Source organism: Sinocyclocheilus anshuiensis, unplaced genomic scaffold, assembly GCF_001515605.1.
Source record: "Sinocyclocheilus anshuiensis isolate Anshui unplaced genomic scaffold, SAMN03320099.WGS_v1.1 scaffold690, whole genome shotgun sequence".
Lineage (NCBI taxonomy): Eukaryota > Metazoa > Chordata > Actinopteri > Cypriniformes > Cyprinidae > Sinocyclocheilus > Sinocyclocheilus anshuiensis.
The window spans coordinates 424269-435813 of NW_015547715.1; the positions used below are offsets into that span (position 1 = coordinate 424269).

General features: G+C 33.1%; 1 protein-coding gene across 1 annotated transcript; it reads right to left on the reverse strand.

The window, feature by feature from the left end:
* Nucleotides 1–1314: 1314 nt before the first annotated feature.
* slc25a1b (slc25a1 solute carrier family 25 member 1b) lies at nucleotides 1315–11545 on the reverse strand. Its single transcript, XM_016507014.1, has 9 exons — nucleotides 11254–11545; nucleotides 7091–7198; nucleotides 6474–6573; nucleotides 4557–4695; nucleotides 4111–4195; nucleotides 2849–2953; nucleotides 2636–2751; nucleotides 2466–2539; nucleotides 1315–1639 (listed from the first exon to the last, which is right to left on the reverse strand). Exons 1-9 carry the CDS (start codon nucleotides 11363–11365, stop codon nucleotides 1525–1527), a joined length of 954 nt encoding a protein of 317 aa, XP_016362500.1. The 5' UTR covers nucleotides 11366–11545; the 3' UTR covers nucleotides 1315–1524.

Sequence of the window (11545 nt, forward strand, 5' to 3'; positions counted from 1 at the left end):
ATTTCACCTCTGTTGTCAGTCTTTACAGATTTGTGAGAACGTCTTGAGGTAGGAGAGCAGAAGGAGAAGAGGAACAGAAAAACAAGCACGCTGAATTGTCTTTAAGGCATGGACTGATCCGCGATCAGCTTTTAAGAGGCTCTGGCTAGATCCGTTTACCTTTTTCACATCATTTACAACATTCAACTCATGTTAAAGAAGTAAACATTGTATTTGAGTGATCTGGCTCTTTGGTGACGCTCGCTTGGGTGAAACAACACTGTTCAGTTTTTAAATGCACAGCATGTCGTGTGGTGTTGATTTCAGAGATTGAGGCATACAGTTATTGTTTATGTCACTGTTCTTGTGCTATACTGTTACAGCAGGGTGTAATTATATGCAAATGTCTTAATGTAAACAAGTAGAATTAAAAACAAAAATAGATCATATGATGTATATTAATATAGGCACTTAAAATAATCACTAACCCTGGATTACTACCAAATGTGAAAGTGCATGTATCGTATGTACCACTAGTACTTATCAAAAGTTATTAGGATTTTAAAATGTTTTTAAAGAAATCTCTTCTGCTCATCAAGGCTGCATTTGATCAAAAATACAGTAATATTGTGAAATATTACAATATGAAGTAACGATATTTGAATATATTGTAAAATGTAATTTATTTCTGCTGGATTTTCAGCATCATTACTCCAGTCTTCAGTGTCACATGATCATTCAGAAATCATTCTAATATGCTGATTTGCTGCTTAAATTAATATTAATATTATTTAACAATATGACTGTTTTTACTGTATTTTTAAGCATATAAATGCAGCCTTGGTGAGCAGAAAAGTCTTCATTAAAACATGTAAAAATCGTAATATTTCCAATCTTTTGACACTGTATAGATAGGGTATAAAACACATTTTTATCTTATAATTAAAAGCTTTGGTGATTTTTTTTATTTTTGGATGAGGTTAATATTCATAGGTTAATATCTTAGGCTCCAGGTTAAGACTGTTCTAAAACACATTCTTTTTCTTAAGTTTTACAGTGTTCAAATTAGGCCCTCAGCACTTAGTATATAATCACATGTTAGGAAAACAAAATTAAAATGCATACAATTGAAAAGTATAATATTTGCTGGTAAATTGCACTTTAGAAAATAATATTGTTAAAACTAGAATTAAATTTTCTATCATACCTAATGTTTAAAAAAATTAAATAAAATTTGAGTGAGTCTCCCTAAAGATGTAATTTTCCATTAAAAAAAAAACATTTTTAAAAAAAGTCTAAGATTTAAATTGGTCTTTGGGGTAAAAACTAGTTTTCAAGTATTTGGTGTCTTTCTCACATTAGTTGGGGAAATCTCTCTCTCTCTCTCTCTCTCTCTCTCTCTGCGTGTTGATTAAATGACGGTAATTAAGCACATTCCAGTGACTTTCTGTGTCATCTGCTGTTGGCAGATATTTTGGCTGCGGAGTAAATGCTGTAATATGCTGTCATGAAGGCCAGACTCCGCCCATCAGCGTCACGCCTCCATTAATCCGTCTTCCACACCTTGTTGAGAACTTTAACCACTTCCTCGTAGATTATGAACACTATAGCCACGTCCATACACACCCGACCTAACCTGGGCACGGTGCCTTTGTAGAATCTACAGAAGAGAGAGAAATACATTTAAGTGAATACATAAGGGTGAATCACACAAAACCTTTCATTATGCATTACAGTAATGAGAATTTGGTTAGAGTATGTGCTTAACTGTCACGAAAGCAATGTCAAAAATGTGTATGTCTTTATGAAAAATAGAATTTCGTAATTTGTTCTTTTGATTTGGGGGTAAATTGTGAGTCCAGATGTTTTCACAAACAGTTAAAAATTTTACAAACTAACCAAGTTGAGGTTGAAGTTCTAAAATGAGTAAAACTGAAATAAAGAAAATTAATTAAAGCTAGAAATATATATATATATATATATAAACTAATAAAAATGATAAAAGCACATAAAATTACTAAAATGTTAACTAAAATAAAATGTGAATGAAAATTTTGTCATGAAAATAATAAAAAATTTAAAGGTCTTAGAAATACTATTTATACTAATACTAATACTATTATTTTAATGACAAACATTTCATTTTAATTTTAGTTTAAATTTTAGAAATATTGTTATGTGCTTTTGTCATTGTTATTACATGCTTGCTTATGTAGCTGGTCCTTATTTAAAATTCAAACTATTATTGATTGTTTTCTGTAATTGAAACATTACATACAAGTATAAAACTTAAACTAAAATAAAATGAGAAAATTTTGTCATTTAAACTAATGGCAAAAATTCATAATGGTCTTGGAAATAGGGTTTTTATATATATAAAAAAAATATTTTTGATTTTGGGGTAAATTATAACCACAGATGTTTTCATGAGAGTGACCCATAAATATCTCCATCGGGTACTTTATGCTGTTATCATGTTTACTTACGCAGCCGGTCCTTCATATTTCATGATTTTGATGGCGCAGTCAACTGTGCTCTTATATTTGTGAGCTTCCAATCCCTGTAAACATCATGAAAACAATATGTAACTGTCCTGTTGATGATTTACTAAAGTCTTGCTTACTGCTTGACAGTGTAAATGATTTTTATCACACACCTGCATTCTCGTTTTGATCACATCCAGTGGTGTATTTCCAAACACGCTTGCAGCTCCAGCAACGGCTCCAAACACTCCGGTCACGAAGGGGTTAATAGTCTTCTGGGGGTTATCACCTAGTTTCAGAGTGAACACAGTAATCACTGCAGCCTCACTGTTTGATCAGCACACATAGTACTTACAGAATGATAATTATTAGACTGTGCTTCACACCTTTATACCAGTTTCTGAGAGCGGTCATTACGTAGAATCGGATGGCCTGGTTTGAGCCCTGCTTCAGTACTGTTGCGGTCAGTCCCTGATATGTTCCTTTGAGTCCTGTGAAAACAGACTAGAGTTTTATTCAAACTCTAAATAATGTTTTCATTCCACTCTAATGATGGGTGTGTGGGAGTTTGCAGCTTCTGTTGTTCACATGATTGATTAGATCAGAAGTTGATGGATTGTTGCATCACATGATGTTCATGTGAGATCCTATGAGACTGAATTTATATGCAAATTTTTTTAAGTTAATAACTAAAAATAAAAAACAACCTTTGAACAGACAAGTTTTGTTTTAGACAAGGATTTGAATCATTTAAATTAAATGTTTTTAACTAATCAATTTCATGCAAGTGTTGTTATCAATAACCAAAACCAATTATTAATATTCTCAATATTCTCACAATTTAAATAAAGCCGAAATGAAATAAAATATAAATACTAAATGAACAACAAACTTAAACCACTTACAGTGAAATAAACAAGTTGAAGCGCTAAAATGACTAAAACTAAAACTGAAATAAAAATATATTAAAGCTACATAGAAATGACAAATGCACATGAAGTTACTAAAACTTAAACTACAACTGAAAATATTAAAATGAATCTGAAATAATAATAAATAATATAATAAGACTAAAATAACTGCTTCATGCCAACATAATTTTAAAAACTGTGCGCTTTACAAAAGAATTTTGTAAAACATTTCTGGGGTGGTTTCATAATAAAAACTATAATAGTAAATATATACTATAATAACTATTATGAGAAAGTCAAAATAAAATGTACAAAGCAACCAAAAGTGTTTCTAAAAGTAAATCTAAAATATTAAACTAGAAAAGGTTTTAAATCAGTTTTTATCTTTTATTTATTTATTATTTATACTTTGTTTCCATTTTAATTAAAGTTTTAGTAAATATGTTGTTTTTATCATTTTTTGTAGTTTTTTAAAATTCTATATAGCTTTATTAATTAATATTTCAGTTTTAGTGAGTTTAACATTAAGTTAAAGTAAATTAAAAAAAAAATGTTATATATTTTTTTCAGTTAATGTTTATCTTATTTCAAGTAACGAAAATAATTTTTGAATGGTTTTAATTTGAGTTAACTGTAATACCCATGACTTGTATCACTGTTTAGACATAACTGTTGTACGTGCGTTTGGTCTCCAGGCGGTGGCGCTGCAAACTAAATCATTCACCACCCACATGTACCTTGTGTTCTGACTATTTCTCTCACACCATGGAAAAATCCTCTGTACTTTGGGTTCGCTGAGGTCTGATCGTGGATGAATTTGACCTGAAATTGAAGGAAAACATATTATATTCATATCAGTGTTAATTCAACCAGAAATCACTTCACACTGGTTATCCTTCGCATGTAATTCACAGATATGTATGCAATGCATTAAAAGCTGCAATATAATAATATATATAATTAATGCATATTCTTGTCTGATGGTTTACTTACATCACTGGTAAAGCAACTGTACTACTTTTTGTATTAGTGTGGAATTTCTTATAGTGCGTCTAGACAGCAAGTGAGCAATGCAACGTGACTAAAGTCAAATGTTGCATTGCTCACTCTCAGTGTAGATCTTAAGCACTAGGCTTCTAACTATCAATGCATGCTAAAAGCATCAGCATATCATGTCGCACACCTTTACAGTCTCCATAGGACACACCACGACTATAGCCTCGGCCACTCCTGCGCCCAGACCGCAGATCAACCCCTGCGTGCTGTCCAGCTTCCCAGACTCATCCCTCATCTTATTACTGAGAAATTCAAACATCCCGAACCTGCAGAGAAACAAACTCATGACAGCCGGAACACTAACACATCTCCTGTTTCAAATGAAAAGAAAAAGCATCTTTCTCATTTACTCTGCAGAACTTTGTTTATGATAAGAGAAATGAATAAACAACAAATGAAATAATAAATGACCATATATAAACAAACAATAATTAGATATCTATATCTATCTATCTACTGCATTTTGAATACGTTTTTTTTTGTTTCTGTTTTCATGCCAATTTTAGTTAAAGTTTTAGTAGTTCTGTTGTGTGTTTTTGTTTTATTAGTTTTTAATATAATTGATTAATTTTATTTCAGTTTTAGTTTTAGTTATTTTAATACATCAAGTTGAAAATGATACATTTTGGCAACCAGCTGAAATAAAAAAATCTATCTATCTATCTATCTATCTATCTATCTATCTATATAGCTGTCATCTATCTATCTATCCATCCATCCATCCATCCATCATTACATTTTGCATGTCAGGTTCCAATATTTTTAATTAATAGATGTAATCGGCCTATTAGTTTACAGATTTCTCCACTAAAATCCTTGATTGACTGACTGATATGTCATGAAGGCTAGTGATTTATAGATTATACGCTAAAAAAACAGTAGAGCAAAACTAGAAACCGAGGGCATGTGTCAGCCAGAATAAGCTGCACTGAGCACCAGACTCCACACTGACAGCCAAAGGTTGTGCGAGGCTTATCCCAGCGGGTCAGGAAACGCTCACCTCACCGCAGCTTTGGGAATGGAGCCATAGACCAGAGAGCTCAGACCGCGGTACAGACCCTTCACGCCATGATCATGCACTGTCAGCTTCACACAGTCAACTGACGAGACAGGACAGAAGAATTACATCACTTCAATATCAGTATTAATACTCCAAAACAGAGCTATTCGCATTCTAATCTGAGCCTGAGGCATTTAACATTCATTTCCTTTTCAGATTGTTCTGATCTCTTGCAGCTGAGTAAATCATTCATCGTTCAAAAGTGAACATAACCAGACTGTTGAAACGTGACACTGCTGGTTGCAAGCGTGCGATTGGCTAACAAACAAACAAACCGGGTTGAACAATCCGTGCTGATAAACTTGTTGTGAAAAGGGGCCACAAAGTCCAGCAGCTGATAAACCCGAACCCTAGAGCTTGTGCATCAGTTACTGTACTTTGAACCTTCAACCCGGAGTGGACTCTTTCTCTCTGCCAATGAACCATGTGTTTTTACACACAATGATTAAATGAAAGTGTTTAGAAAGCTCTTGGGACGTGGCAGATGCAATAATAATGAAATCAACTGTTGAGTGTTTACTTAAGATAATAACGAAGTTATTTGAATCATTTTTATTTCAGTTTAAGTTACTTTAGTACATCAATGTAAACTGAAACTAAATGAAAATTAGAAATATTGGTAACTAGGTGAAAAAAAAAAAAAAAAAAGGTTTTTATATATTTTTTTCTGTTAAAGTTTATTTTACTTCAAGTAACAATTTTTTTTGCATGGTTTTACCATTACTTAACTGTAGTAACCAAACTATAATAACCTTATAATAACACACACACACGCATATATATATATATATATATATATATATATATATATATATATATGTCATGAAGGCTAGTGATTTATAGATTATACGCTAAAAAAACAGTAGAGCAAAACTAGAAACCGAGGGCATGTGTCAGCCAGAATAAGCTGCACTGAGCACCAGACTCCACACTGACAGCCAAAGGTTGTGCGAGGCTTATCCCAGCGGGTCAGGAAACGCTCACCTCACCGCAGCTTTGGGAATGGAGCCATAGACCAGAGAGCTCAGACCGCGGTACAGACCCTTCACGCCATGATCATGCACTGTCAGCTTCACACAGTCAACTGACGAGACAGGACAGAAGAATTACATCACTTCAATATCAGTATTAATACTCCAAAACAGAGCTATTCGCATTCTAATCTGAGCCTGAGGCATTTAACATTCATTTCCTTTTCAGATTGTTCTGATCTCTTGCAGCTGAGTAAATCATTCATCGTTCAAAAGTGAACATAACCAGACTGTTGAAACGTGACACTGCTGGTTGCAAGCGTGCGATTGGCTAACAAACAAACAAACCGGGTTGAACAATCCGTGCTGATAAACTTGTTGTGAAAAGGGGCCACAAAGTCCAGCAGCTGATAAACCCGAACCCTAGAGCTTGTGCATCAGTTACTGTACTTTGAACCTTCAACCCGGAGTGGACTCTTTCTCTCTGCCAATGAACCATGTGTTTTTACACACAATGATTAAATGAAAGTGTTTAGAAAGCTCTTGGGACGTGGCAGATGCAATAATAATGAAATCAACTGTTGAGTGTTTACTTAAGATAATAACGAAGTAATTTGAGCAAATACACACCGATGCCTTTGTAGCGAGGCGGGTTTGCCTTCTCATCTAACTGTAGCTGAGTTTTCACATACTCTGTAGGAAATGTGATGCAGATTTCAATGCCTCCAGCAATCCCACCTGCAAAACACAGTGAATTTATTAATTGTGATATTAATAATATAAGCTACAAATCAGGATTATAAAAAAATAAATAATAATTTTTGTTTCTTAAACGTTAACTGAATAAGATCAAATAAAATATAAAAACACTTACTTATTTTAATTCAGTTTAACTTGATGTACTAAAATAACTAAAACTAAAATAACAAATAATAAAAACTATATAGACGCTAAAAAAATAACTAAAACTTTAACACAAATTACAATAAAAACTGAAAACATAGAGATAAAAAGTAATTCAAATTATTAAAAAAACTAGAATAGTATCTCACTGACACTAAAATAACACTTCTATTAAAGAAATATAACAGAAGCAAAATGTTACCATATTTAAAGACATTTTTGTTAAAAAAAAATAACACTATGCAAAAGAACAAAAGAAAATAAATTCTATTTATATATCAGAACTATTGTCAGAAATGGTCAGAATGATAAGGTGTTTGGGATAGTTTTTAGCACATTGCTAAATGTCTTTAAAAAAACTTTTGAATGGTATTGTATTATGAGTTTTCACAGCAATGATCACCGTTATGAGTTATGAATGTCTCATGAAAATCACATTGATCTGTCGCCACCTTAACTGTGTGTTAAGCACATCTGTAGCTCAACAGGCGGCAGAAAAGGGGGCGTGTCTTTCTGTGATTGGCTCAGAGGATCCGCCCCCTGCTCTGAGATGGGTGTGACTGTGAAGTCCTGCTCTTTAATCAGATCTCAACTTTGTTGACACATTTACAATTCTTCTACTGTGTGCCATGTGTGCAGAGAAGCTTCAGGTGATCAATCAAATTAATCCGATTCAACAAGCAGACATTATTATAAGCTGTATACATAAAAGAAAATATTATTGCTCTGAGGTTGCTCTTTCATAGCTAATGAAGCAATTTTTCATTTAATTATAAACTTTGTCTGAGGTGTTTCTACTCAAATAAACACAAATGAGTCAATAGTTGTCATATAGTAAGAGTATAGAGCTATAAAATGATTGTACATGTCAGAGAAATGTTTGAGCTCATACTGAGATCTCTTAACTTTTGATCTGAGCACAGTTGGTGCATACACTACAGTTCCTCTGAATTGTTCCTGTTAATTGTCTCCTCTTCAGTTTAATGATGTTCTGTCATCATTGATGATTCCTGGAACAATCATGCGAGCGCTCATTTAATATATACAAATATTTTTCTTTATAAAATCATTATACCTGTTTAACAGGTTTTAACATAACTGACGAACATTAATGTGTCTTATAACAGGTGTTAACCTGTCTGACCTGCTAGTCTCCCCGAGCCACAAAAACCATCCCGAAATCACCATGTATGTCCACATATGAATAATGTGTACAATAAATAAATATTATTAGATTTAAAAACAAATATAAATATTAGATATAAAAAGTTTGGGTCTGTACATTTTTTAAATGTTTTTAAAACATTTATGCTCACTACGGCTGTATTTATTTGATCAAAAAAATACAGTAAAACACTAATATTGTGAAATATTGTAATTTCAATTAACTGTTGTCTGTTCTAATGTATTTTAAAATGTAATGTCACATGATCCTTCAGAAATGATTCTAATATGCTGATTTGCTGCTCAAGAAATGTTTATTATTATTATTATTATCAATGTTAAAAATGTGTTTTGCTGCTTCTTATTTTTGTGGAAACTGTGATACATTTTTGTCCAGGATTATTTGATGAACGGAAAGTGCAACAGAACAGCATTTATCTGAAGTAGATAAATTACTTTACTGTCACTTTTGATCAATTTAATGCAATCTTGCTGAATAAAACTATTAATTTCTTTCAAACATCAAACAATAGTTTTAAAGGAAGTTTGGGCCACTAATACAAGTTCCCCTCAGTAAAATAAAACTACCTTATGTGTTCAGTACGATGGCAAATGTCAAATCCAGTTCGCTCCTTATACAGCTAGCAAATAACACTTTATAAACTTTATTTAAAAAAAAAAAACATTAGAACCTTTAAGTAAAGTAGGAATGTTTGGTCAGATTAAAGCAGCAGTCAGAATGACACACCTATTCCTGCTTTACGTCTTTAAAGTCAAACAAAGTGAGTCTATATGATGCAATCGATGGCCTTGTGTGAGTGTTTGCGTGAGTAGTGACAGGCGTGACATCTGCTGAGCCATCCGTTCATGTTTGAGTACCAGTATGACTGGTCTTTTGCAATCAAAACGTCAGCCAAAAGGAACGTTTTTTCAGAGATGGAGCAAGCATTTACATTATAATGAATGCTTCTGTCAAAAGCGCCGGTACAATTGGAATACATCGCACCATTGAAGACAAGGATCATGTCCTCTGAACATAATTAGGGTCAATAAATACATAAATGTGAACATCTATGAAATGCACCGTAATCCAGTGCGCATGTTCTAGATGTTAACCACATATTTCAACACTCACAAACCATCTGCATTCCATGTTACTGTGTTAATGTGTCCATGCCACAGGCTCTGTCATCACGTCATCATGCATCCAGCACATTATCACTCCACTGAGCAATTACTGAGACTAGAATGAGCTTCATGCAGCACATAATTAGATATGACTGGAACTACTATGAGTTTTGCATTAACTGTCAGTGCTGTTAATCTCAGACACGTGCTCTGGCAAGACATTAACCACACTAACTAGGGACACTTCAGGGAAGGGTGGAAAATAGACAGCTTATAACTACACTTTTAAGATGACAAAGTTATCCATAGATGCCGAGGAGAGAATGAAATAAAGAAAAAGAACGTTAATGCATTACTAATGGAATATTATCATAATTTGGAACCAGTCATAAAAGGATGAAATACAAATAAGAATCAAATGAGATACCAACTGAAAATATAATAAAAAATGTTCATTATGAATAATCTTATTTGATCAATTTAAAACTTATTGGCTCAAAATAATAATGATTAGCAATTTAGAAATAGAAATTTCATTAGCATTCCTTTTGAATTTTTTCAACTGTTTCAACATGAAATATTAAACGTAAATCAAAGGCCCTTATGGATAACAGTGATGAAGAAATACTTTAACAATAAAGGAAAGTGAAGAACATGTCTGGGTCATATTTCACCCCAAAAATAAAAAGAAACAAATATGAAATTATCATTTGCATACAACATTAAGTTTTTTTTTTTTTTGCATTGTTACATTATTTTGATGCCAATGAAGCACATTCTTCCCCCTCGTCACCTTAATGCAAAATAAAATCACATATTCAAATTTTAAAGTATTTATATATCATTATTTGATATTTGCTGATCAAAAAAAATATATATATATATTATTACAGTATTTTAAGGTATTTTTTTTAAATACTGTAAAACACTAATGAGAATTATCCTTGAGAATAACGAGAAGTAAAAAAAAATTTAATCCAAAGTAAAATGTTACAATACATTACAAAAACGTGCAAAAAATATAATGAACATAATAATAAAAAGTCATGAAAGAAAAAAAAATCCTAAAAACAGATGTCATTAAATAACAGAAAAAATTAAATATTATATATATAAAAAAAAAATTTGTAATAAATAAATAAAATGGTTTTTTTTTTAGTTTTGAGAATTAAGATGTAAAATGTGCTTAACTGTCATTAAAATAATTAAAATGAATGAATTCTTTTTTTGGGGGGTGGGGACAGGTTAGGGTGCAATGTGACGTTTTCCTGACACTTCTGATTGACACACTCTAGTTTTGTTACAGGCAAGTCTTGACTGTTACATTATAACACAGAAATGCTACACTGTATCAAAGCTCTTCTGTTACTCTGCATCAGTTCCACACAGCATGACACACACATCGCAGTCCAGCACACTGAATACTCACTCGCCTGTGCAGTGATGCTGACTACAGCCCTGTAGGGATCAAGTGAGCAGAGGACTGTAAACACTAAACAGTGTGGATGACAGTGCAAAAACTGCGCGGCACAGCTGACCTGGAGTCAGTCACAGCATTAACATTCGTACGTGGTTCATAAGCACAAAAAGACACTTACCAGCTAAAATGGCCTTTCCAGGGTGTGTGAGTTTGGCTTGTCCGGCGGGCGCAGCGGCTGATAAACAGTGCGGTCTGTGGAAAGGACTGACAAATTTCGGGTTCACTGACATTTTTCTTGTTTTAAAGCGGGGTTTGGAGACAAACGCGCCTCCCGCACAGCAGAAACAGTATTTGTAGTGTAAACGGCACTCATAAGTGAAGTGGCGAGCTCTGTGTGATCTTTTGACAGCCTGAAGTTTCCTGCTCTCTGTCAATAGGACTCATGCAGACTCTGTGTGTGTGTGTGTGTG

What these genes read in the sequence shown, in the direction of transcription:
- slc25a1b (XM_016507014.1), bottom strand. Translation starts at nt 11,365, where the DNA reads ATGTCAGTGAACCCGAAATTTGTCAGTCCTTTCCACAGACCGCACTGT. An exon ending in GTCCTATGGAGACTGTAAAG is followed by an intron (nt 4,196 to 4,556) that starts GTGTGCGACATG and finishes CTTCAATTTCAG; the next exon opens with GTCAAATTCATCCACGATCA. An exon ending in AGAAATAGTCAGAACACAAG is followed by an intron (nt 2,954 to 4,110) that starts GTACATGTGGGT and finishes CTGTTTTCACAG; the next exon opens with GACTCAAAGGAACATATCAG.